Here is a 26,164-nt window from a genome sequence, read left to right as displayed (position 1 = left end):
ATACATACAATTGATATTCTTTTTGTAACTAATTCTGATTGCTCTCACTCACCAGCACCATGTTTGTTTTAATTAAATTCTAGAATAGAATAGTTAGCTGGAAGAGTCCTTGGAAGATCATCGAGTCCCACTGTCTGACCACTTCAGGGCTAACCAAACTTGACCAAGAATTAAAGGACAAAGATTGCACAATGACAGTGAAATGGCATTAAAATGTAGGTGGAATAAATGAATATCGTTTTTAAGGCTTTCGGCTGAAACACAGTAAGAGCAGGAAGATGCTGAAGGGAAAAAACAAAAAAGACTTCAAATCAGTTTAGAGACAAACAGAAAGAAAGGCAATTTCACAACTAAGTACTGAAACGCTGAAGACATTGTTCCAACACAGAAACAGATGAGCAGTGCAGATGCAACATTATACTCAAATTTCTACACACAAATAAAGCACAGGAGAAGAGCTAAAAGTGATACTTAAAGATGGGGATTGTGAACTAATGTGTATAATTAAGCCACTTAAATTAACTCAGCTCCGTGCTCTTTTTACAGAGAAATGGAAAGCAATGGATAATAGTCCCACACTGCGTATAGAATTTAGTAGGACATTCCGACCAAAAATGCTTTGTCTTCATTAAAACTAATGGGGAAAAGTTGTTCTAAATGAAGAATTTCTAACTTTACAAGTCCAGAAATTTTAAGGGACGATACCTATTAAAAAAAATGCTGCCATTTTGATTTGCTGTGGCATATACAGTAACAAAAAGTAAGGGAGCGGTTGGTTTCCTGACATTAGCACCCTGTGAAGTCTAATACACTAATCACATTAATCCAACTGAAAATCCATTTAATAAAGCTATAAATTCTCTATTTATAAACATATGACTGGAAAAACACTCCCCATCCTCCCCCAATAGCACCTTTTTATCCAACAATAGCAAAATATAGAAAGGATATATAAACTAAAGTTAAAAATGCAAACCACATGTTAAACTCAACTTAAAAGATAAGAAGCAAAAATGGGAGTTGATGTTCCCCTTCATATTCTCTTTTGGATGCTGGAGATGAAAGTACCAAACAATGCAAACAGCCTACACACACAAAAAGAACTTCAGGTAGGTCATCAATCCACCAAATTCACAGAAGTCACCCTAAGTAAAGAAATCATTAATTCCAGGTGAAATGAAGCAGAAAATAAGCACTTCAAAATGCAAATGATCTTTGTTTCCTGGTTTTTGTTTCCCATTATTCCCACCCCAATCCCTCCTCCCCCCCGCAGGAATAAACAGCAGAGGCAAAAAGCTCTGGTATAGGCTGATTTATTTAATGTGGAAGAAACAGATTCTCACCACATAATCCTTCACAATCCTTCTGCTCCAGAGTCTTGTCTCTGCTTTGGGAATACAACTGTATATTGTTCTATTCCATATTAAATTTTATTAGTTATAATAAAAAAAAATAAGTGAACAGTAACAAAAGATGTTTTTTTTACCATATCCCTGCTGACCCAATTATCTTTAGAAGTGGTATAATTAGTCTCCATGATTATAAATGTTAATGCAACAGAAAATATTAATATTATTCAAGAAAAAAATCATCAACTCAGTTCCTCACAGTGAAACATTACAAAAACGATGAGTAAATAAATGATACAAGTTTGCAGCATATTCTACAGGCCGTTTGCCATCAAGCTGCAGCCCCAGAAAATAAATAAATGCACACGCAATCCACCCTTATGTCAATATTATCTAGGTGTTCTGATTGCCAGTTGATTTTCACCTTGTGGGGACCTAATCTGGCTGTTTGTAAAGCACACACAGATAACCTACGTGCAATACATCGTGGCATCCAGGCAGAGCAATCCACACGTACATTTATATTCATACATGCATAAAACGCACACATATTTGCATGGGTGCACTTATCTGCAGAACTATTATTTAACTGTGAAACTTGCTCAAATACACAAGCTCTTCTGTAACATTTTCCTTACAGATTCATTGAATAACAGACCAAAACCAAAATGATAAAAGTATTCTTCAAAATGCCTTGGTAAACGTCCTGGTGACAGCAGCACTCTGTAATACAGACAGTAAACTTTTTTTTAAATAACATAATTGTGTTGGCTGTTGTAACTGTAACCTTTTTGATATATCTATTCCATCATAAATATATTAAATGATAAGCAAACTATCCCCCCCCCAAAAAGAATGTCACATGGGAAATCTATATAATTTTGGATTATATATTATTACATATATTATACAATATATAACACATTCAGTAATTTCCAGTTTCACATGTACAGCTGGAGCTAATAACCTTTTGACTAAAAGGCTACTCACCCCATCCTTTAAGTGCACCTTTTTCCCATCTTAAAGGCTTGACACCATTTTTCCCATATAGTGTTATTTTAACTTTACATGCCTTTTCATGTTCAACTGTATCAAAAAAATATTTCTTCCCACAATGAAACCCATTTATTCTCCTTCCAGATCTCCTGTTCAGTCTTCCTATGTTAGGCATACAAAGACCAACTACATCAAAATCTTTTGTCTCTACACAATGAGGTATACTGTAATTTACAGGCAAAAACCTGGTAGAGAAAATTAGCATATCCAGGATTGCTGTTATTTTTGACCGTTACAGCTTGTCTGAATATGTAAGGCCATCTGAATTTTACATCATACACGTCACTTCAGTTGCAACATTTTATTATCTGAAGCTAGCAGTTATATTTTGTAACATAAATTAATTGAATTCTTCATTTATGAAGCCATAGAGAAGTCCAAAGTATCGTTTTGTTAAGTCATTACATTAAAGCACCGATTAATCACTTCTTTCCTCACAAGCTTTGATCAACTTTTTCCATCTTCTCAACTTGCCTTCGCATAAAACTGTTCAGCATGCTATTAACAGCATTATACACGAGTCCTCCAACTTTTCCACTCCGATATATACAGCAAGACTCTGCCCTTCAGCTGTTACAGCACCTTCTCAACGGAGGGTTCATTTTTTCCAGCACAGGGAGACCTTCTGAAACTTAAGTGCTTTCTTCCAGCTGGTTTGCCTGTCAGACAGGAAAAATAATTACTGAAAAACAGATTATGTCTTATTTTTCTTGTCCAATTTTGTAGGCTATTAAATGTGAAAAACAGAATCCATTATTTAAAATAAAAAAAAAGTAGTGAAATGACATTCAAAAAGCACAGAAATTAGTTTTTCCCCCCTTTCAGCTGTATGCAGTATTGACGTGGATTAAGATACAGTAAGCATAAACTGTGGGTAATATGACTGAACTGATTGAATATAGTAACAACCAGATAATTAACAAACTGGCACAAAGAAAAACCACAAGGAAAGCATGTGTTCTTTTTTATCTATACTAAGCCTCCTTTGTTCTAAGTTAATGATTTCTTTGTTACAAGAAATTCTTTTAACTTTTTATTATTTAAAAAAAATAATTCCTCTATGAAGCTGTTCCCCAACTTAGTAGATATACCTCCCATTTTCTATTCTGTGGTTGTTGCCTGTTGAAACAAACAAAACTTCAATTTCCCATTTCAAAAGATTATTTAATGTCTATCTACAACAGGAAAATGCTTTAAATGGCTCTAACCAAGAGGACTAATAATGGATTAAACATTTCCTCAAATACACATTAATTCTAGATTATATTCCATTACAAATCATGACAGAGAAAAAGGCACAATCCAGTAATTTAAAATACATCTAGTTGTTTTACTATGAGTACAGGCATGTTATTGAATGTGATGTCCCTGATTATCTTAGATTGCCCTAAAATTGATTTTCTTTAAGCAAACAGAATAGTATTGATTTACATAAAATTTAATATATATATATGTGAAGGCATCTAGCCTTTCACATCTTTAAAAGCCAAGCAAAAAGAATAAATTTCATCTCCATTGAACGTGAGAGAAAGATGGCTTTTAAATGTTCATGTGCATGTCCATTCAGGCACAACCTAGGCAGTATGTGCTAAATTATGGTTTACCTAAGATAAAGGGAGAAAAATGGAATACAACACAAAAAAAATACTCTGCCTTTTCATTTATAAGCACTCTGTATTTGGGACTCTGAAGATCTTCAATGCTCTCTGCAATTGGCTTATTCAGTGTTTCTGGCAGAAGGAGAGTCAGGAATCCTGCTGACAGCCCACTGATTCCGAACACCACCAATGGTACAGAAGGGCTGAGAGATTTCTGAAATTACAAATCCATAACAGAAAAACATCACAATTTCCTGCTCTTAAAATACATGATCCATGTGAACTGCAGTCAACACTGAAAAGCTAAAACTCTTCCATGTGTGCAATTACCCGTGTACTAATAAAACAAAGAAACCCAATAAATGTCATTTCTCAGAAATAGCTTCATGGAAACTTTAATTGTTTACACGCTAAAAGCATTCAGCTACAGAGTGGGCCTTAGCAGTACAGAAAGCATTACATGGTAATCACTTCACTAATAGATGAAATATTAAGACAACACAGAGTAACTAGATTCTTTCCACAAAGGGTAATACACTAGGTACTTTCAAACATCTTGTTCATCATTTCTAAAAGCTGATTTATTTTTTTCTTGAAAATATCTTCTCAAGTGATATAGACGTATGTGGTACCAAAATGAGCAACATGCTTTTGAGAGAACCTAACACGTTTGTTATATAAAAATTAAAATCAGTCTTACCATAGATGGCACAAAGGGAGCCAGAATGCCTCCAAATCTGCAAGACATGGAACAGACACCCAAGCCAGCATTTCTGTTTCAAACAAAGGATGAAAGATACGCAGCTTCAGAACACAGAACTGCAACGTGTGGTAGCACTGTCAGAAATGACTTGTCTTTTGTTTAGTTTGCTACTGACTGTATTAAAATTAAAAAGAATAAGTTTTTAAAGCCCTCCAGCGGTTACTTCAAGATCTTCTACTACTGCTAAAAGGTCCGTCACACCTTTTCAAAACCCTAACAAAAAGCAGTCCTTCACAACAGCTTGAACAGAGCTAGGTTTTCCGGCCTACCATACAGGGTAATATAATTGGACATCCCTGTGCTGGATGGGGAACCATTTCACAATTTGGCAGGACCTTCGGACAGAACAACCCAAGTGGCATCTCCTATCTCTTCTGTTGCCTCAGGTTAAAGAGATAAAGAGTCAGTGCTCACCTCCACACAGAAAAGTATATGCTACCTTGGAGCTTGAAAACGTTCGGCCGGATGTGTCGCTATAAACTGCTGAATTCTGCACAACCTTCCATTTTCAGGCAGGTTTGAAACAATCTCATCAAGACTAAACGATAATAAAGCATGGCCTAGGATGGCAGGACCCTCCTTAAGAAATGGACAAAAAGCCCCAAAGTCTTTCATTTGCTGATCAAATGCAAAACCCTCCATGTTTGTATCACCCCTAAAAATCTTCCTTTGGAGACTGACACTGGCAGCGCTCATGCGCTGGACAGCAAGAACCGGCTCACAGCAGCTGTTCTCCTTCCCACATCTCCCAGTTTCTTCCTCTCACACGACTGAGCTGAGCTTCTCCCCCTCAGCCCATTTCCTTTTCCTTCTCTGAACACAGGAAGACAGCGCCAGGATAAAAGACGACAAGCAGAGAGGTGACACGGGTCACCAGAGCACCAAAACCACCCACATCCACCACCCTTCCTAATGGCCCTTTGCACAGGTTACGGGAAACAGATGATGGAAGGAGCTGATGAAAAGCTAGCGACTTGAGTGTAACAATAAATAGAAAAGCAACCTATTCTCTATTCTCTCATCACATCCTCCTGGGAAAAGGAAAATAGCAACCCACACTTCCTCACTTTGAAGCAACATCGATCCAAACCCCAAAAGACAAGTCCTATCTCCTCCCCTCTATCAAAATCCGTAAGAGATGAGAGATTCCAGTCAGTAATCCAAACCATCCATTTAGGAGCATCGTTCCCACAAACCTTAAGTCTGTCAACGCCCAGAGATATGCCAGCTTTTTTCCTACTGGGAGGAAGCATGGCAAAAGGTGATCATACAAGCAAAACATTTTGTTTGAATTCCAATGCAAACAGCAAACAGTTGTTAAAAGACTTTGGGACATCATTACTCCAGAACCCAGCATAGTTTGGGCTATGCAGAACAATGTTATGGCAACCCAGAGGAAAGATGCATTCCTGCTCAAGAGCTGTGGGAAGCATCCAGGAGGTGCTGAGCTGCTGGCAGCTGCCCACCCACCGCCGCTCTCACCTCGGTGCCTCACTTCTCCCCTGCTAACCCTGACTGCTGCCCTCGCTCCCACCACACCACGGAGCACAGCGCTCAACTAATGCCAGCCAAAATAGCTCCACAGCCAGGGTAATCACATCAGCCCAGGGCTTTGCTCAAGCCAATTAGTCCTGCTGCAGCTGCCTGGCTAATTCCATCTGCCACGCAGCACTCCTCTAGCTGCGCTGCTCCGCCAGCACTGCCTGCACAGCAAACACCCTGCACAGGTGCAAAAGCCTGTCTGCTGCTCGCACACTGCACTGTGCTTACCAAGGATTGTTCACCTGAACGCTCCTTGCCAAGAAAGCCAGAGAGCAGAAGGGAAACCACTGACAGAAAAATAAAGAACATGCTAGCTTTCCTGCTGTGAAAATAAGCATATACGCTTTCTGATGACATCCTAGGCAGTTCAGTGCCCCCACTCTGATTGTACACATTATGTACAAGGATAGCATAACTTTGCAACCATTTTCTCCAAAAAAAAAAACAACAACTAACTGTGATTTAGATCTGTATTACTAGAGCTATGATTTCATTCTGTTTCCAAACACTGCAAGATAACCTTCCTTTTTGTTCAAAAAGCAGAAGTGATGCTTTCTATTTTTGACTTTCTGTTCCCCAACAGGTATTCTGAAGACACATTAAGAAGGGAGGAAAAACGCCCCAAATGTGCACACTTCAGTTTGCAGCACTTCATTTCTAGCACGAGATGCATTCCTCATTCCTCCAAGTACCAAGTATCAGGAAAAAAATACGCTTAGCATGGTCTTCATGCTTGAAGTGATTAGAAGGTTTAAGTAAGGAGTTGTACTACTGAAGACATTTAACTTCTCTGCAGAATATCCAATTGGATAAAAAAAACAAAACCAATTTATTCCACCTCCTCTCTTCTACCTCAGAAATGGGACATGTCTCATCGCATGGCGTGGCAAGGCTCCCTGCTGGAGGAATGCCGGGATCACTACAAAGCTTTACAAAGACCACCAGATGGTGCTGATGTTTTATCTTAAAATTAACCACTTTCCCATCACTGTTCTTGCCTGAACTCTAATATTGGTAGTTAATTAAAATACCAGAGAGATAACAAACACATTTTTGAATGTATAATGTGCCACATGTGGGGAATTTTCATATTGTCTAACGTATTAGTTTTTCATACTATTAAGCACAATCTGTCTCAAAGAAGCTGGTGATTTTCTGAACTTACTCTCACGTTCTCTCTACTAGCATTCCACATCTTTGACACGCAGTGACTTTTATACCACAATACTAGTGCAGATTCTCAAATGAAGCAGCAATTCCACAGATTAACAAAGCCAAACCAAACAAACAAAAAAATCAAACATCCTCGTCACTAACATCTAGTTTCAAAGATGCTGAGACACTACTGCAATTCCAGCTAGGTATGAGTTAGACACGTACAATACTTGGCCCTGAACACCAGTGGAACTTCAGAAGGCATTAATATAAATTACAAGAACACAGTGAAACAAAGAAAAGATGAGAAATTGAAATCAGATTTGATTCTCAATTCCCAACTCCAGAAAAGCAGAGGGGACGGTAAACAAAAACAATAAAAATAAACAATAATAGTAAAAACATAATAAAAATAATAAAAATGATAATAATTAAAAAAAAATCAAGAATGAGACCTCAGAAGGACACAGAAGTTTGGATTGAGAGAATGTAAGCAAACCTCCAAATGCAGTTTCAGTCAGCATGCTTGTGACTTGTATATTAAAGCTAAACCTTTGCCAAGGATGACAAGCTGCGTAGCTAGCAACAGCCAATCCACCTCCATCCTCACAAGTTTTATTGCAAAAACTGCATTCACAGTATAGCCTCTGTAACATATGGGAAATGGTGAACTTCAAAAGAAATAAAAAGCCCATCCAAGCAGTCTCCCACTCTCCCTGCCCCTCTCCCCACAAAGGCCCCAGTTTCCTGGAATCAAGTGAAGGGTGTCACCATCCTTAGAAATACTTCTTAGATGCTAGAGGATGCATCTACCAGCCAGGACACCTTCCTACTCCACTCAGCATTTCATTTTCCTGCTCTCTGAAAGGAATGCTCAACTTTTGAAACGTGCTGTTTTTGAGCAACTAGTGCAATATGGCTCAAACTCTGAACGTGTACTTGGAGTATCATTCAGAAAACCACATGGAACTGAAATGGCAGCTGAGGATAACAGGACTAGGAAGCATTTATCTTCCTGTCTCAGGTTTATCTCGGGACAAAAGGAGAGAGCTCAGCCTTACAAAGTTCGTTAGGAACATGAAAAATAAAGTAAGGTTTTAGCCCGCTTGTTCATGAATTAAATGTTATAAAGCAAATCATTGCCATGCAGAAAGTATGAAATGAGTTGCATTATGAATACCTAATTAAGAGATATATAAAAGCACTTGTTTTTCAAGAGGCAAACAAACATAATTATGTTGGAAATTTAAGTACACGGAAGCACTGTAAGTAGTCCTTACTGCGCATTCTATATTTGTAATTAAGTTAGCATACACTTCCATCACATCAGTATGTTCAGTTCTGCAACCTATAATAATTTTACTTCCCAAATCAGTAGCATAAATGAAACATGGCACCTACCACTGCAGAGCGTGAAGGCTGCTTTATTTTTTATTTATTTATTTATTTTTAAATTCTGATTTAGCCCTAGTGGAGATTGCCAGAAACCACCCCAGAAAGCACCCGGCTGCAAAACACAGAAGTACTAGGAGAAGCCCTTTCAAGCCGAGACAAACTGTCTCAACTAAAGAAAGAACTCATATTGATATTTCAGGTCAAAATAATCACACCAGCAATCAGGATCACTGCGCATGGAAAGGCTTTGAATTTACCTCCAAGCTCTGTTCAGTTACCTCAGTACTGTTGGGTAGAGTTCAGATGTATAAATATAGACAATATTGAAAGCAGCGCTGACCATCATTTTTCCACACAAAGCTAACAAAGTGGGACTGAGGAGCAAACCTTTCAAGAAAAAGAAAATAAGTTCTAAGCATATACATACAACTATATAGATAATATATATATATGTATACATAAATATTTTATATAAAAAGTATCATCATATATAAAATGGTATCTTATAAAAATAATATATAAACACTGTTTTCTTACTCTTTTTACACAACGTTGAAAGCATCTGGTCCTTTTTATGAGACTTTCATGCAAAAACAATATTTAATCTATGTGCCTTTTTTTAAACCCCCCACACAACTAACCATACTTCTTTTCTTCCCAACTAGCATAAAAGCTAGCAGAAGAACAAATATGTAAAGGTATATTTAGGGACAAGACAAGCAACATTTATTTATTTTTTTTTTTAAGGGGTGGGTGGATTCTAAAAACTACTATAGCTGTAGAAGGAAGGGCCTCCAGCTCTGCAAACAGAAGAACCTTACCACATAATTGCATCTTTTGACAAGCACTAGCAGACAATAAAATCTCCTTAACTAATATATTAAATTAAAACCATTAAAACTTGATTCACCTCAGAAGCTTATCTGCTCCCCAGGGACATCCTGTTGGCACTTGAGAAGCAGCAGCCCTGTAATTCTGAAGAATGAATGCTAACGCAGCCTCCTTGACTCATAGACAACCTTTAGTTGACCGAACCAGACTGGATCTTTTAAAGTTCTGCAAAAACCTGATTCCAGTTACTCTGACTTGGGATATGATCATGTTTGTACTACCTATTTTAATAAGTAGAGAATTTATTTATTTATTGTCAGAACTTGAAAAAGGATGAATGCTCTGATTAGGTGCATTTCAGATTCTCTTCCCCAGCACTGAGTTCAGCATATGTTTCATTTTGGATCAAATGATGCTAAGTAATGTGAAAATCGCATTGCTTCTCTATTGTTTTTCCTTGAAATCTTTCCCTTGAATATTTTCAATTCTAGTCATCTGGTCAAATCAAATTTTATTTCAACTGCAGCAGAAATTCATTTGTATGTAAACTGAAATCCAGAAGCTTGATTTAATTCGTGTGATGTATTTTTGCAGTTATTTCCGTAATTCATGCCAAACAGATATAATATTTTTCACCCAAGCTCTCCTTTTGCTCAGTAAGAACTCAAGTATTTCATACAGTTGCCAGATGCAAAGCTGCTCTTCAAAGCCTTGCTGGCTGCCATCATGAAGCCGGGACATACCTTTTCTTTCATCAACCAAACATGAAGCAATGAAGAAGAGATCTGTAATTCTCAAATGTGTTTTAAAATGTACTGCTTCTCTCCCAGGGAGACTTAAGTTAAACGCTGTATATCCATATACATATTCGAAATATAGCATTAGTGCACTTAGGAAGTTCTGGTCTTACTATCAAAACAGAAAAAGAGTCTGTCTAGACAGAGAAATTAGCACCCAGAAGCTCAGGAGTGAATTTGAAGTGCACTTTCTTCTCCACATTCACTCCCCCAGGGGAGGCTGAAGGCTGTCTGCATGGGGAATTACTGCAGGATTAGAAGCACGCTGTAAATTCACTGCACGTCAGCATCCTTTGTAAGTAAGCTCAGACATTTGTTGCATCTTCCTCATTGAAAAAATATATTTAGCAACTCTTACGCAACACTCTATTATTTTCTCTACATATGTACCACCACTAAGCAGGAATGCACTTCTCTCATATGGGGATTCTGGCAACCAGTTATTTATAGGTCATTTGCTAGATCCAGCCAAGCATATCAGTGCAGCTTCTTTAACATTTCCCTTCTATTTGGTATAATATCCTCTCACTTGAATGTCCAGTAGTAACAATATGTATGCAATTTTGTCTGAAATACTGCAGTTGGGGCAACTTTTGCAAACTTTGGTCAAAGACAAAGTTGCAAGTTCTGACTAAATTCAAGCATTTGAGTTTATTTCTGAAGACTTATCTTCTATTAATTGAATTCTATTATAGAATTTAGAGCAGCACAGTGAGGTAAAATGGTAACAAACAGTGCTGATGTTTAAGAGTTTCTAGAACAGGAGTTAGTGATCAGGGTTTGATGCCATCAATGTCACTAAGTCTCATTCGCAGTGTCATAATGTAGATTCTCCCTCTGGATGTCATCTTTATCAGAAGTTCAGTTAAACAGCACTTTAGGACTAAAGGAGTCTTCAAGTTTACTTTAGAAAAAGTATCCACAAGGAAAGGGTAGTTCTCAGCACAAAAGAAAGTACCCAACATCAACAAAGGTTGAGACAAAACTGAGTTAAAGAACTGGAAGCTTGCTTTCTTCACTCGAAAGCATATCAATGGAAGTCACCAAAGGTTATGGCTGTGTTCAGTACAGCCAGGTAAATTCTGAGTGAGTTAGCCCTGGGCTAGGAGTGTGCTTTGTCTACTACGATATAAAGCAACACAAAATGGAAAAGTCTTCCTGCTTTACAGCAGCTTTTGAAAGAAAATAACATTCCAGCTCAATTCCCCCTCCGCTGCCACTCTCCCTCAGCAGCTCCCAATGCGATATTCGTATCACTGAACCCTCGATGCATCCACGGAAGTGACTCATCTTCATCATGCTCAGAGCTGAATTTCTTTCTGCTTGAGAGATACAGATCATTCTGGGCCAAGAACCAGGATTACTCTTACCACAAAGGAAAATAAGAACTTTTTATGGGATTAAAGTCAACTCAACTGAAAAAAAAAAAAAAAAAAAGACGATTTCCTGGAATTTAGCATTTCTTTATCAATTACTACCCTATCCTGATTAGTCACTACTGCTTTTCTTTTGTGCCTTTTTTTAAATATATAATGAGAAGTACGAACAGGGAAGAGATGGTCTCAATAAAAGGAACAACAAAATGTCTGAGGATTTCGATTAATGCAAGCATGGCAAATAGGATTAGGAGATTTTTTTTCTCTTTTTTTTTTTTCTTATGCTTTTCTGCAATTAATTTGAAGTGGATGCCAGACAGCATTTATATCTGTTAAAGATAAACACAACCTAAGAAACCTACTTTGTAATCACATCACTGGTGCTCTATGGTGTTAACAGACCGGTGAAGTTAAAACATTTCTACCGAGGCAACATTATGAAAACCAGAATCTGAGTGGCCACTTCTGTTAGTCATTTAGACCTACATTTTCAGTGGTTAAGGTACATACTACTACAGAACAAATGCACTGGAAATGGAAAGAAACGTGAAAAGAAAAAAAAATCCGTGAAGGTCACTGATGATGACAGAAAAAAAGACATCTTTTGAGATCAGAAATATTTGACAATACTGTTACCACGAGTTGTCCTCACAACAGTACACTGCAGCAGTAGAGTACAAAGCTGAGAAAGACAGCAAAGCTTCTTGCCATCCCACGGCTTCCATACTGCAATTGCAACCTCCATTTCTAAGTTCCAAACACAAAATAAGTGCGTGGGGTTTTTTTGTTTTTGTTTTTTGTTTTTTTACCCTCAGTGTGTTTTGTTTTTGTTTTCCTTTTAAGTGATGAGTTAAGTTTTTAATTCAGAAGTCTCAGTTTATATTTCTAAAAACACTGCATGCCACTAAAACAAATGTAAAATTAACCTTCGTGCCTCATACCAACAAGATCTAACTAAATTATAGCCCTGCAGTCTTGTTATTAAAAGCAACATTTTAAGCTAAACTGATTAACAGGGATGAATGAATGCAGTGTCAGTATTTGAAACTGAACATGATCGGTTGTTCTGACCTTCTGAGAGCAAAGAGCTTGGAGTCAGACAAACGTAGTCAATTAACAGGTCCTAGTAGGGGCTAATTATGTCTACAAGAGGTTAAAAGCAACACAGACAGGACCCTGGCTACCTGACCAGCCTTGGAGGGGAGAGTCAGGAAATAGTCATTATTCAAATAAAAGCTGACAAAACAATGTAACACCTACTTTGGCAGCACTACATACTTACCAGAGCTTTTTGGTAAAAACATGGTAAACATACAGGCAAATCCTGCAAATATCAGAAAGCACATCATAGTTTTACGTCTTCCAGACCTAGAAGGAAAAGAGCACCCAGATAAAGACGGAAACAAAGTCCTTCAGGATATTTTGAATCCCTCTGCAAAACACCAGCTGAAACATACAGCAACTTAAGTTATGTACCTATCCTACCACATTAAGTGCTTAAAATCCTATACTTCTCCCAGCTCTGTGTACCAAAGGTCTCCCACAAATGCTTTCCTACTTCTAGATTTTTAAGAAGAACCCATCTATATTTTTAATAACACGACCAACTTCCAGATTTTTAATAAGAACCCATCTACTTCAGCAACAGGAATTCACAGACTTTGTTTTTGCCACTGAAAGGTATCACAGTGCATATACACCAACATCATAACAATTTAAGAAGTACTTCTTGAGCTTCTTAATCTGTATTTTTACAAGATGACATGAATATATGCAGTTACAACAAAGCAAAACTACTTTGTAAGCTTTTTCATGTATAAGTATACATGCAAAAGTAAGTAAAAGTTGTTTCTACTACCTAGAGCTATAAAATAAAAAAGAAGTAGACAGGATAGAAAAACACCAACCCATCACTACATCTGCCATACTTAAATATTTCATAATCACCTTCATAGGCCTACAAATACATCCTTAGCATCAATTTGCAAGCATGTACAAGAACTATTTATGCTCATTATTTCATTAATTCTCACAGCTACTTCTATCTACTATCCCTAATTAGAAGAACTGCAGTTAATCTACAAGCAACTAAATATTTATTTTAAAAATCTTCTAAATATTTTTGCAACAAGACAGCTGTGCCTGAAGGAACTGTTCGCTACAGCTGAACAAAAACAGAGCAGCTGGCTTGCCACCTTTTTTTTCCCATTAAGTGCACAAAACTACATATTCCTTATTTCAAGAATCAAAAACAAACAAACAAACAAAAAAACTTTTGCCAGGTAAACTAAAAATTTCAAAATACAAAGAAATTAACATGTAGGAAAAGATTTGTGCTCTTTGTGGTTTAAAATAATGTCCTTAAGTTTTCTAGGTTTTGGGTGAAGGTTGGTGTTGTTTGTTTTTTTTTAATTATTTATTTTTTGCTTGGCAGAGCCTACAGCTTCTTTTACTGCCAAACAAATCGTAAATGTGATATCCTCACCTTGATGAAGAAAGTCATTTTTCCACTGATCTCAATGAGACTAAGACACCATTACAAAAATGCTCCAGCTGAAAGTTATGTGAAACCCCAGGTAGCTCTGTGCCCTGACACTGACTATCCAGCCGCTGAAGAAAAAAGAAGTGCCCAACCAAAGGATGGCCTCCAAATACTGTCAAGTATGAGAAGACATGGGCATCGACCATCCATGCCTTCACAGTAACTGAACAGTTCACCCTTCAAAGGTCTCTTTGAAAAATTTAAGTAAAAATGAACAATGCTAAAAATTGTTTTCAGTTGTAGTTTGTAAACTTTGTAGTACATCTAAGTCACTCTAAACAAAGTAAGTAATAGGTATATACAAGCTATAGATACTTAAATAACTGAACAGAATCACAGAATCACAGAATTTTCTAGGTTGGAAGAGACCTCAAGATCATCGAGTCCAACCTCTGACCTAAAACTACGCATATTTTTCTCTATAAAGACCAAACTTGTTATTTTTAATAACATGAATCATGGAAAATCCCATGCCTTGAGTAATTCAAACTACCAACAAAACTAAAGGATGGAAAAGGTAGAAAATTAAATTCCCATTTCAATATCAACTCCGGAACCCCCTGCAGCTGACTTAATCCATAAAGAAAACTGGTTTAGAAGAACAGTGAAGTATCTTCCCAAGAAAAACGTTAACGTTTTTCTAGGCTGTCTACAAATATGTGCAGAAAACTATGAAGTAAGTTTTTCTTACCAAGGTTTCTCAATAAAGAACATGCAGAGTGGAAAGGCTGGAACTTCCACAAGGCCATAAAGAGCCACATTTAAATAAAGATTTCCTCCTAATTCACCAGCATTTAAAGTTAGCCCATAGTATACCAAGCTGCAGACATACCTAAAAACAACCATAAAAGTTAGATTACAAGCATATCTAATCTTTAAAGGTTAAGATTTAAAAGGCAAATTATTCCAAGTTATAGATTAGCTATTTTCAGTTAATGCGTTAAGAAGAGGCTCTTATTTTGCCGAAAAGGAGAAATACAACAAAGAAAATAGTTCCTATTTAAGTGAACTATGTGAAAGGGAAAAACAAATGCTCATACACATACACAGCATAACTTCTGGAATTTTCTATGATCTTTGTTTTTTTTTTTTTCTAGGTTAGTTAGCTGATCTTTCTGTGCTGACATCATTTTTTCCACAAGTTGCAAAAGCAAAAACAGCACCTAATATGCTACCTGTGTTTTATATCACCCCTAGTTTTCCTGCACTGACCCACGTGTTCTTACATCTCATTTCTTACACTTATTCCAACTCTTACTCCAGATCTCTACTCCATATAGTCCATATAGTTTTTTCCTAAAACCGGCTCAAATATATATCCTCTCAATTTCTGCTTTGGCTTCTCATTTCACTGAAAGTAAATATTATGTTTTCACCAGATGATTTCTTAGCAGGCTTTGAGGCAGATTCTAAATAACATACTGAAACTGCAACAGAAATAATAATGAAACATCAGCTTTACAATACACCATTTTAGATGTTTACTGTCTGCCCTCATTAACCGACAGATTTATGATTAGTTTTAGGACAGCATTTATAAGAAAAAATGATGAAAATCTTAACAGTTTCTTCATGTCTGACTCATTCACAGCATCTCAGTGTCTTGTTATTACGTACCAGATGTACATAAGTATGATGGTTCGCCACCGAAGGACTGGGTGTTTTACTAAGTTTAGTATACCAGGTGGCGATTCATCCTTCAGTGAAGTTCCTGCACTTGGTTTTAATTTTAGATTTAATCTTTCTTTTCCATTACCAAGGGCAATATATTGCATCACATCTTCAGCTTCTGCAGTTTTCCCTTGGGAATACAGCCATCGTGGGGATTCTGGCAGCATACTAACAGGAAAGAAAATCAATGAAGACAAGTTTGTTCCTATGAGCAAAGCACTAAAATCAAGCTCCCTGTTTTGCAAATCAATAATCAAAGCAAAACAAATGTTACCAATGCAAAATTCAGAAAAATACGTTTTATTTACACTGTTCTGACAATTAAATTCCACATACTCTGATAATAATATATGGTTAACTTTATAGAAAGATAGTTGGAAACGCTTGTCAAAGCACTCAGTCATGTTGAGACAAGTTTAGAGAACCTACTACACTAATAATGCTTTTATTTTTTCTGAAGCTCTAACTATCAGAAGTGTACACAGGATATAATTTGGTATTTTAAAAGCATAATTTCTAACAACACAATGCTAGCACGTTCAGTTTTTTAAATACTGCTATATTTCATAACATTTTTTACAACAATGTCTATGGAGGATTTCTAAATAGGAGAACGCAAATGCAATAGTGACAGAAACAGACACAAGGGACCTCAAAAACATGCAGATACAGGACATCTCACACTAGAAACACAATTCCAAGTGCTCTCACTTATTTCCCTTTGCACACATGCCTGTCTTAAAAATTAATTCTAAAACCCCTCCTCTAGGAGCAATTCCAAAACTTCTCAAGCACCAAAACCCATCTTTGGCAGGAGGCTGTGTTCCTGGCTGATGCTCCAGCTCACGGCCTCTGGCAGGCCTTTCCTTCCCCAAGCAGATTTGTAATCAAGCTTTATTAGACAGCTGGCATACAGCTGCTCTTCGCAATGCTGGCTGCCACAACTGTAACAGCAAACAGAAATGCAAGCTTTTCTTCCGGGTAGTCCTGACCTTCTGCTTTGTTTAAAAATGCTTCCTCCTTCACTACATGATTTTCTTCTGCTTGGTTCATAAAAACATACAGAAAAATATCATCCTTGTTTATACCGCTCTTCTGAACTATAATAAGAAAAATAACCGTTAAATCAATGCATAATTTTTATCATTACAATGCACGGGAACTACTTACAACGAAAGAAGAAGGAAGATGACTCCTGGAGTGTTTGATACCAATGCCAGGTGACGCCACTCTCTTACACAGTAACCCAGTAAAGCATAAACAGCAATGCCAACCGCAAACGTCAAATTAGTTAATGAACCTGGAAATACAAGAGCAAAAAAGTGACTACAGATATCCAAAAACCAAAACCAAACTTAAGTAGAAACCTCAGATCACTATCCCTTGATAGATCTAAATAAAATAGCACTGCAATCCTTACAGTATCTTTATGGCACTCTGTGAACCAGCTGGCTTAAGTGTATTGTGCAATCCTACTGACGAACGCCTTTGTATAACTGGGTGAGTGGGGGAAGGCGAGCAGGGCTGGTTTCCTTTCAAAAACAAAGGGCGGTGCATAGAACAGATCAAGAAACCAACAAAAACCTACAGACCAAAGAGAAAACCCAAAGACAGGAAGGGGAAGCATTGCAACTGATTTATTTAGGTCTTTAAGAAAATCTTGAATAGAGGTGGCAAGCTGGAACAGAAATTGCAAGGAAGCTATGAAAACACAAGGACTGAGGTCAGTATATCAACAGCTGCAAACCGGAGGTACGCTACAGCAAGCTTCTGATGAACAAGTGTAAATAAAACCTTTAAAAACACAGGGTCAACTTCCATTCCAAAAGCCTACCAGCAAACCTTCTGCAGGCTAACACAGGAGGTCTCGTACTAACCCCGAAGCTCTCAGCTATCGCACACACAGCCTAGTTCACAGGCAGCACCTAGGAGAGCTTCTTTAACGCTGCTGAGCAGCGTTCAGCAGCTTCCTCTCCTTCGGCCCCTGATCAGTTGTGCAGCACCTCTTTGCCAACAGCTGGGCAGAACTAGAATAAAGCACCTAAAGTGACAAGCGGCAGGAAGCGGGCTGTCTCGTCGGTCCTTCAGGAGGCTGGCCCTGCAGGGAGAAAGGCTGGGGAGAGCTGAGATAGAGACAAGGGCAAGGGGGAAGGAGGGGAGGGAGAGAGATGACGTGAGTCAAAAAAGTGAATGCGGGAGAAGAAAACTCAGTACTTGAAAAAACACAACTGAAACAGAAAGCTATCGACAAACCACAACTGCCTCCTACATCCCCGAGAGTCCAGAGGAGAAATGAGAAAATAGCAGAATGAGGTAACTGGAGAACATAGAGGAATACGCTCACGGTCACAGCGAGTCAGCACTTGGACCGAGTTTTTCCCCATGCTGCGCTGGCTGAAAAGGTTTTTCAGTCTGAGCTACTTCAGTTTTACAACAGCACAACACGCAAGTGTTAAATTTACTTTAAGTCTTGGCAGTGGCATAGAAAAAGGACATTTAAAAATACTGGAGGGTCAGCACATCCAATAGAAGTAAAAAACACAATCATTTTGTGGTCAGAGAAATTCCAAAGAACACTTCAAAGAATATTTTCCCAAGATACTGTACAGCACCATTCAGAACTGGCAGGATCTGCCTTTTTATTTTTATTTTTTTTTCAGTGTAATGCAATGCACAAATACAGGAAATTTTTGGAATCAGTGTACCCACTTGTCGTGGTTTCAGTTAGGACAGACCAGGACACCACTTAAAAACCCTACTTTTGCTACTTATCAGGCAAACCCAATCCTATGTTCCTTATTTAAGCACAAAAATTAGATCTTCGATGAATCAGCACCATGCTCATTTGACATCCTAACTAACTCGACATTTTCTATTTTTTAATTTGTAGCAAGTAAGGTATTGACAGTCAGAACAACACTTGGCAGAGTAATAATGATTAAACATTCCCAAATCCCACCTGTAAATGACCAAAATGATTTTCCTACATATTCCTGTGTTAGGACAAAAGACACAAGAGCCATTCCACCATTCACAATTCCAACAAAGAAACGTGAAACTGCAAACACGCCATAATTTGGAGCTAATGCTGTAACATACCCAAAAAGGACATCAAAAAATAGACCTGCAGAGAGAATAAAATAACATTAGTACTTGTGCTATGCAGCCTGATCTCAGAAGAAAGGCATGGAGCACAGTGACTGCAGTGAGTCTACAGTACTCATCTGTCACGTCTGGCTTTCTGAAATCATACTATGGGAAAACTACGACCATCTGCAAGTCTTACACTTTAGCTCTACAATAACAAAGATATTGCTTCCTTGAGACAATGTTGTAATTTTAAAAGTGACCCCTTTCCAGCTGTTGCAAGCCCAGCTGGAAAACAAAATAGCAGAACCTAAGTTATCCACTCTAAAGAAATTCAGATTCTCCCCCATCTTCTCCCCCAAAAAGTGATTATTTTTTTTTATTGGGGTGCAAAATGGCAAGCAATGCATGCAGCACTGCACTCAAATAGCAAAGTCATTGCGAAAATTGGATATTTTTCATCTTTCACTGATCTTCCAGAGCCCACTGTGCTGCTGAGCACACTCATATCAACCACGTTTAGTGCTGCATTACTCTAGACGAAATACTTAACAAGACCATGGACTCCGTATCAGTGCCACGGCAGGGTGGCCCACAGGCAGGGCCAAACCAGCAATGTTGTTATCCATGCAGAACACATGAGAACACTTTTAACAGTCTTACCTGACATATACACTGGTTTCCTGCCCAGTCTATCTGACAAAGGGCCAAACGTGATGTTTCCAATAAGCAATCCAGCAAAAAATAGGGATGATGCAAGGCTCACTTTGTAGGCTTCTTGTTCAATTAGATACCACTATCAAAAACAATAATAATAATTGTAATAAAAGAATTTTCTTATTGTCCTAAGTATTAACAGCAAGTTGTTGGCTTTCTCCAAAACAAGGACAACTACCAAAATTCTCCTGGTGCCATTTCCCATCGCTTTCTTTACATCCAATTCATTATTTGTTCCAGGTTTGCTGCACAGGCCAGCATTAGCATTTTTTCCTCCCTAACAGACATCTCCCTCTAAATTTACCAAGTCAAAAGCTTACATTATGATGATATTTCTTCGAAAAGTACTTATTTTCACCTCCATTCCCGTTTGACAAAGTAACAAGTTAAAATTAGGAGTTTTTCAATTTTTAAACTGCTCAGACATTTCTACGTAAGCTTAGTTATTTCAATGAACAAGTAATAAAAATTATTCATTAACAAAAATAAAGCATGCTCATGCTTTTAGTACTGAGACTGCTACTGCTGTGCAGCCCTAATTCCTGATGCTGTTGCCCTGCACTGTACACGTGTTAAAGAGAAGCAGGAAAGGAGTATGGAAAGGTGTCCTAAAGACGACTTGTTTTGTAAGAACTTCACAAAATACTTATTAACTGCTCATGGATACCTCTTAGTATTTTATTGTGTGCACACATTTATGACCAAACAAAGAAGAGTTAGAAACAAATGATGGGTTTCTTTATAAAATGTACTTTCTACCTCATGCAAAAGCTAAACTGAAGCAAAAGTAATCTGTTCTACAGAAAAGAACAGCATGAACTGACAGTGGGTGGGAAATAGTAGGAAGCAAAATATGTCCTGGTGGGGCAAGGCACGCAGCTGGCTTGTGCAGCCCCCCTGCTACACACAACAATCAGCAGCAACAGAAATGTGCTGCTGGGATTTACAGATATTGCTCACATCATGAAGCTGGGAAAGAAGCGTGATCAGAATATCCCAAGTCATGTTCCTGGAAAACAATTTAACTAATTCAGTGCAAAGCCTTACAGAAAGAAATATTTAATAATTATATGTAATGTGCAAGGAAACTTACCAGGAAAGGGGATGAGTAGTCAAACCAAAACGGTGTTGTGCTGACTTTTTAAATGATATCTGCTAAATGATATCTGCAGCATTTCCTTTCATTAAAGGAAGAAGGATCCTAATACCACTTAGAATTTTTTTTGTTTGTTTGTTTGCTTGGATGGTTTTTAAGAAATGGAAGGATTCAAAGGGGTGACAGGGATCAGGGAAGAGGCATATGACCAGAATCCTACACAGCACACCACAGCCTCAACCCTGAATTAATACAGATCCCCACAGAGTATCAGGCATTTTCAGAAACTTGTAATTAGAGCAATCTGAAGAAACCTGTGCTTTCATTCATCAATCCTGACTCTCGTAGTGGCAGCGTAGAGATAAGATGTGGCTCTATCTGTCCCACCACTCTGGTAACCTGCACCCTGCCCATCCAGCAGCCTGCAAGACAGCAGACTGCAGGAGTAGGACGAGACTTAACAGCATTCACTTTAGTCGAATGTACCCAGTTTCAACACTTCAGAGTTTTGGAGTATTTTTGGATACTCTGGGATGGTGTAACTCCTGCGCAGCAGCACTCGCAGCTACTTTCCTACTACTGTACCTTCTTGGTATAGTATTAGATTCCACCCTATTATGGCAGATAAAGACGTAACTCACAAAACTTACGTTTTCTTAACTTTCTGAGGAGGCTTAAGCAATAAAATATTCCTGGGCACAAATCCTCAGGAAATTTCATCTGGGATAAAAATATCGCAGCGCGTCCTCTCCAAGACACAGAGCACTGCTGGCGTGAGTCCTCCTCCTCTGTGCTAGCACGCCACAGCATACAAATTTCAAACTCCCAGTTCTCATCTGCAGTGTTTCAGACGGATACGAGACAGAAAACAGCCTTTCAGGTCCTAGATATGGTTGTAAAATTCAACTTCTCAAAATTAAAGGATGATTTCTACACCAATGTAAAATAGTTTCCTTAACTCACCTTCCTAAGTATCACCTGTTAAATAAAGCAGGGGGACTGAACTGATGGCAATCCAAGAAGCAACTCAAACAACTATACTTTCTAAAAACAAACCCTGAGCTGTTATTTACAAAATCTTAGTTACGCCAAAACTGATTATAATGATTATTTCTTGAACCAGATCTTAAGAGCTCCTCTGAAGTTTTGTTGAGCTTCAGAGCAGAACGGTGCTGCTGCCAAGCCAGAACAGAACTGAAAATATTTATGATTTAAACTCCATAACGTCAGCAAAATATAGGAAATAAATTTTATAAAAGCAGCTTCCTCTCAGGAGATGACGAGAGAAAAGATTGATTTGCAAACTGTTGCTTCTGCTGCTTAGTATGTGACTGGGAGATGCTCATAGTTTACCGAGTCTGATATAATCTGTGAAAAATATATCTTTCAAAAGAATGCATCCATCTACTTTACTGGCATAGAAGGAACTGGTTAAATATTTGTCAAAATTAACTGCAGCTTGCCAACAATAACATTGCCAACTTTGCTATCACCATAACAGACCATCCTCTAGCTCTTTAAAATCCCTACAGCAGTTTGATTTACTTCCTAGACCATTAACATCCAGCAAAATGTTGGCCAGCATCTAAGACATGAAAATATATATACACATTTATTAACAATGTAATAAAAAAAACTAGTTACTAAAATGAATGGAAACAGTTTTGTTTGTTTGTTTTTAGGAAGTCTTCAAAATCACTACATTTTTTGGAAATAGGCACACTCGCTCCTACGTTTAAAATACAGTATTAAATTTACTTTTTTTCTGACTGTAAATTAAGCATTACTCCATATCGTGCATCCTGCTGACAGTCTCAAATTGAAGGGTGATTTTGGAAATTACGCTAATCAAGAAAATCTGTTTCTGACAGAGGATATGACCCAATATCGTAACATTCCTTCTTATTTCTTAGTCATTACATTTTTCCAAGATAAACACTACACAGTCACATTCGTGATAATGGGAAGGAAGCAAAAATTGGGCACCAGCCACGCCAAGAGCTATCCTGTCTTAGCAAGTTACTGACAGCCGCTGCAAGAGCCCAGCCAGCAGAATTCTGACAGTTTACGCTAGAAGCCAAGCCACCCACACAATCTTTTTTCTGGCACTGGCAGCAATGCTTAGGTCACTCGCACTTCCCTGACTGATTATAGCCCAGGGACTAGCAAAAAGCGAACGCAGCCTTCTGCGTGGAATTCGCAAGGCATGAGGATGAAGGGTCAAGCTTTCGTCCCACTCAGCGAACATCAATCTGTTCCAGCTCCCACTCTCACCGTCCATGAGAATACCCAGACATGTGGTGCATATACTGCCCTTTCATGCTCGTTTTCATCTTTAAGATGCATCTTCTCTGAGAAGCTAATTCAACAACTCCAGAGGAAAGCATTAATACATATCACAGATTGCACAGACATGACAAATAGAAGCTTTTCTTGGTGGAAAAGAGACATTAGGAGGATCTCATGCGAAATTCTGGAGTTATAAACAGTAGTTAAATGATTATTGTCACAATCAATGACTTTCAAAAACATGTGAAGATGAAGAAAACTGAAAACAAATTAACGAACCTACTAAGTGTATTGGTTTTACACTAGGAAAACCCAACTAATAATTTAATAATAAAATTTCAGTTTAAACAAAATAAGAATAAATGAGAAGATCCAGATGGATGGTTCCGGTAATTTTTAATAGCACAAGAAAGCCCTGCTCAACTTCCTCAAGCACTGGTGGCCTAAATCCCAAGAAAAGAATAAACAGGCGCGACGGAAGTACTTGCCTCAGTTACGATAGATGTGAAGTTGCTCGTGAAATGGATATGCTTGGCAAGCTCAGCTTTGCTCGCTGGAATTCCTTCCTGGTCTATACGATACTCAGGCATAGCTCCCACCAGCACGATGAGCATTGACTGACAAGCCACGTATACCTTAAAACAAGATACACATCACTTACCCTGAACAGTCCCAAAGAGAAACCACCCTTTCTGTTGGCATACCATAAGCTTTTCATTAAATTAACAATGCACAATTTCCCTTCATTCAGCAGCGCAAACCAAGTGCTATCAGTCTACTGTGTTTAAATGCCCACGACCTGATCATCAGGGCAGCTGGAAGCAACAGGCACCACTCCAAAGTTACCGATGCACCTTCAGTGACTGCTTCATCTTGCTTCATGTGTTCCAGAGTTGTTCTCTCTCTTTTTTGCTGTTTTTTTTTTTAGCCAGGGATAAGAAAGGAAGGCATTAAGAACTTCAGCACAGTTTCACAGCTAAGATTTAACCGTAAGGCCAAGGTTCTTTAAAAAAAAAAAAATAATAAATAAATCTTTTTACTTACTTTACTCAAAGAATACAACCTGCAGTGACAAGTCAGTGAGTACTAGAAATGTGAGGGAGATTTCGTGCATTTGTTTTTGAACTTCTGCTTGTTCTTTCCATTGCAGCGAGTGCAACCCTTGCCTGATCACTGGGAAAACTAGGAAGTTCAGGAATAAAAAAGGTTCTCATAGAGAAATCCTTGTAAGCACATTCACGCATCCTATGGCTTTGATGTTGTGAATGCCTTCCAACTTGTGTGACTTTTTTCTTTTGACTTAAACCGACACCCTTAGGTCTCGGTGATCATTTTTGGCACGCTGCCATCAGCGGGACAGTTCTGAACGTCCAGGGAGCATCTTGGGGTGGCGGGCTTGCACTGAGGGCTCCAGAGCTGTTTTATCAGACGCTTACCTTGAACGTACCCGGAGAAACAAGCTGCAGACACAAAGCCACAACCTGGCAGCACCGCTTCCTTCCCCCCAGCAGTGCTTGAATCCCCCCTGCAGCACCGCGCTGACAGGAGGACGCCTCTCACAGCGGGGCCGGGAGCGACAGATCCACGTTTGCATGGAGGGCTGCGGGCGTTGTGTAAGGACAGCCCCGTGAAATATCACTTCCACCGACGGCTAATTAAAAAAATAAAGCAGCTTCCTTCCACGCAGCCCGGCCCCCGGCGGCTCACCCACCTGCAGCAGCACGAGGAAGGCGGTGAGGCGCCGCTGCCCGCCGCCGAACTCCCCCGCCGCCCCGAAGGCCTCCTCCAGCCCCGCCGCCATGGCCCCGCGGGCCGCGGCCGCCACAGCGCCGCGCTGCCGGCACGGCCCCGCCTCGCCCCGCCCGGCACGGCCCGGCCCGGCCCCTCACCTCCCTGACGGGATGGGGCCGCCACCTGCCTACGGCTCGAGCCCTTCTCAGGGCAGGGAAACCCCCCCCTCCTCCGCGATTTTGAGAGAAATCGGGTTTTTCCACCAGGCTTTAGTCCAGCTGCTACCAACGGGCAGTGTTGCTCGGGCCCGACCTGGGAAGTCAGCTCTGCTTGCCTCATCCAGCCCTACCAAAAACATTCGTACCCTTAGGGCTTTCATCCCGTTTCCACAGTGGCACCTAAAAGGTCCATGGACCAACCCTGTGGGCAACAGAGGAAGCTGTGGCTATTTAAGTTGGCCCTTCCAGCATTAAGGGTAGACACTACTACTTTCTAGTTGGATCTGGGAAAAGGAGGAGTTGACACAAAAGCATGTTAAGTGCAATGGAGTCTTTCTGGACTGTAACACACATGGTTATGCCTGCATTTTTCCTAGCATTAGGTTTGAAAATTCAGCTTTACTATTACACTACCTTTATGCAGGTGATCTGTTTTGTTGCTTTATTAAGCCTCTCTCTTCAACTCCATGATAAAGTCCATTTCCTCTGAGGCAATAAGCTAGGATGACCTCCCCTTAGTTTTCTTAGTGCAGGAAAATTAAAATTAATAGGGTTTGGCCGTGTGTGCCATGCAACACTGTGGTTATGTTGGCCAGGAAGTGTTAAGTGAGGGTCAAAGTGCTGCTTACCTTGGAACTCTGACAGCAGGATACCAGGGACTTCCTAAACCATTTCTGAGCTTCCTCACCCCTTTTGGCACCAAACATTAGCAGACAGTAGTGAAATCCTAGGTTTTATCCTAGGATAGTCCTTAGTCTCTCTGCTCCATCTGCTTTCATGATTCCTACCTTAATTCAAACAGAGCAGCCTGTTGCTGAACCTTGGCAACCACAGGTAGACTTAAGCATGGCAGGCTCCCGTTTTGCTCCTGAGCAGAACAGAAAGCATGAAAATAATTGTCGAAGTCTACTGATTTTACAGGACCTGTTAGGTTTCTTCTCCTGCTCAGTC

At 39.1% G+C, this 26,164-nt stretch overlaps 1 protein-coding gene across 1 annotated transcript; it reads right to left on the bottom strand.

Moving 5' to 3' along the window:
* Window positions 1-1,297: 1,297 nt before the first annotated feature.
* Window positions 1,298-26,164, bottom strand: LOC311439941 (solute carrier family 22 member 15-like). Its single transcript, XM_084526262.1, has 12 exons — window positions 24,976-26,164; window positions 23,753-23,899; window positions 19,826-19,958; window positions 19,035-19,199; window positions 17,246-17,375; window positions 16,022-16,243; window positions 15,096-15,236; window positions 13,145-13,230; window positions 9,137-9,245; window positions 4,704-4,776; window positions 4,059-4,217; window positions 1,298-3,064 (listed from the first exon to the last, which is right to left on the bottom strand). The coding sequence occupies exons 1-12, from the start codon at window positions 25,063-25,065 to the stop codon at window positions 3,038-3,040; spliced, it is 1,482 nt and encodes a 493-aa protein (XP_084382388.1). The 5' UTR covers window positions 25,066-26,164; the 3' UTR covers window positions 1,298-3,037.

The sequence above is a fragment of the Aythya ferina genome (genome assembly GCF_964211825.1).
Source record: "Aythya ferina genome assembly, chromosome: 7".
NCBI lineage: Eukaryota > Metazoa > Chordata > Aves > Anseriformes > Anatidae > Aythya > Aythya ferina.
The sequence above is the reverse complement of the archived record's forward strand: the minus strand, read 5'-3'. Positions and strand labels throughout refer to the sequence as shown.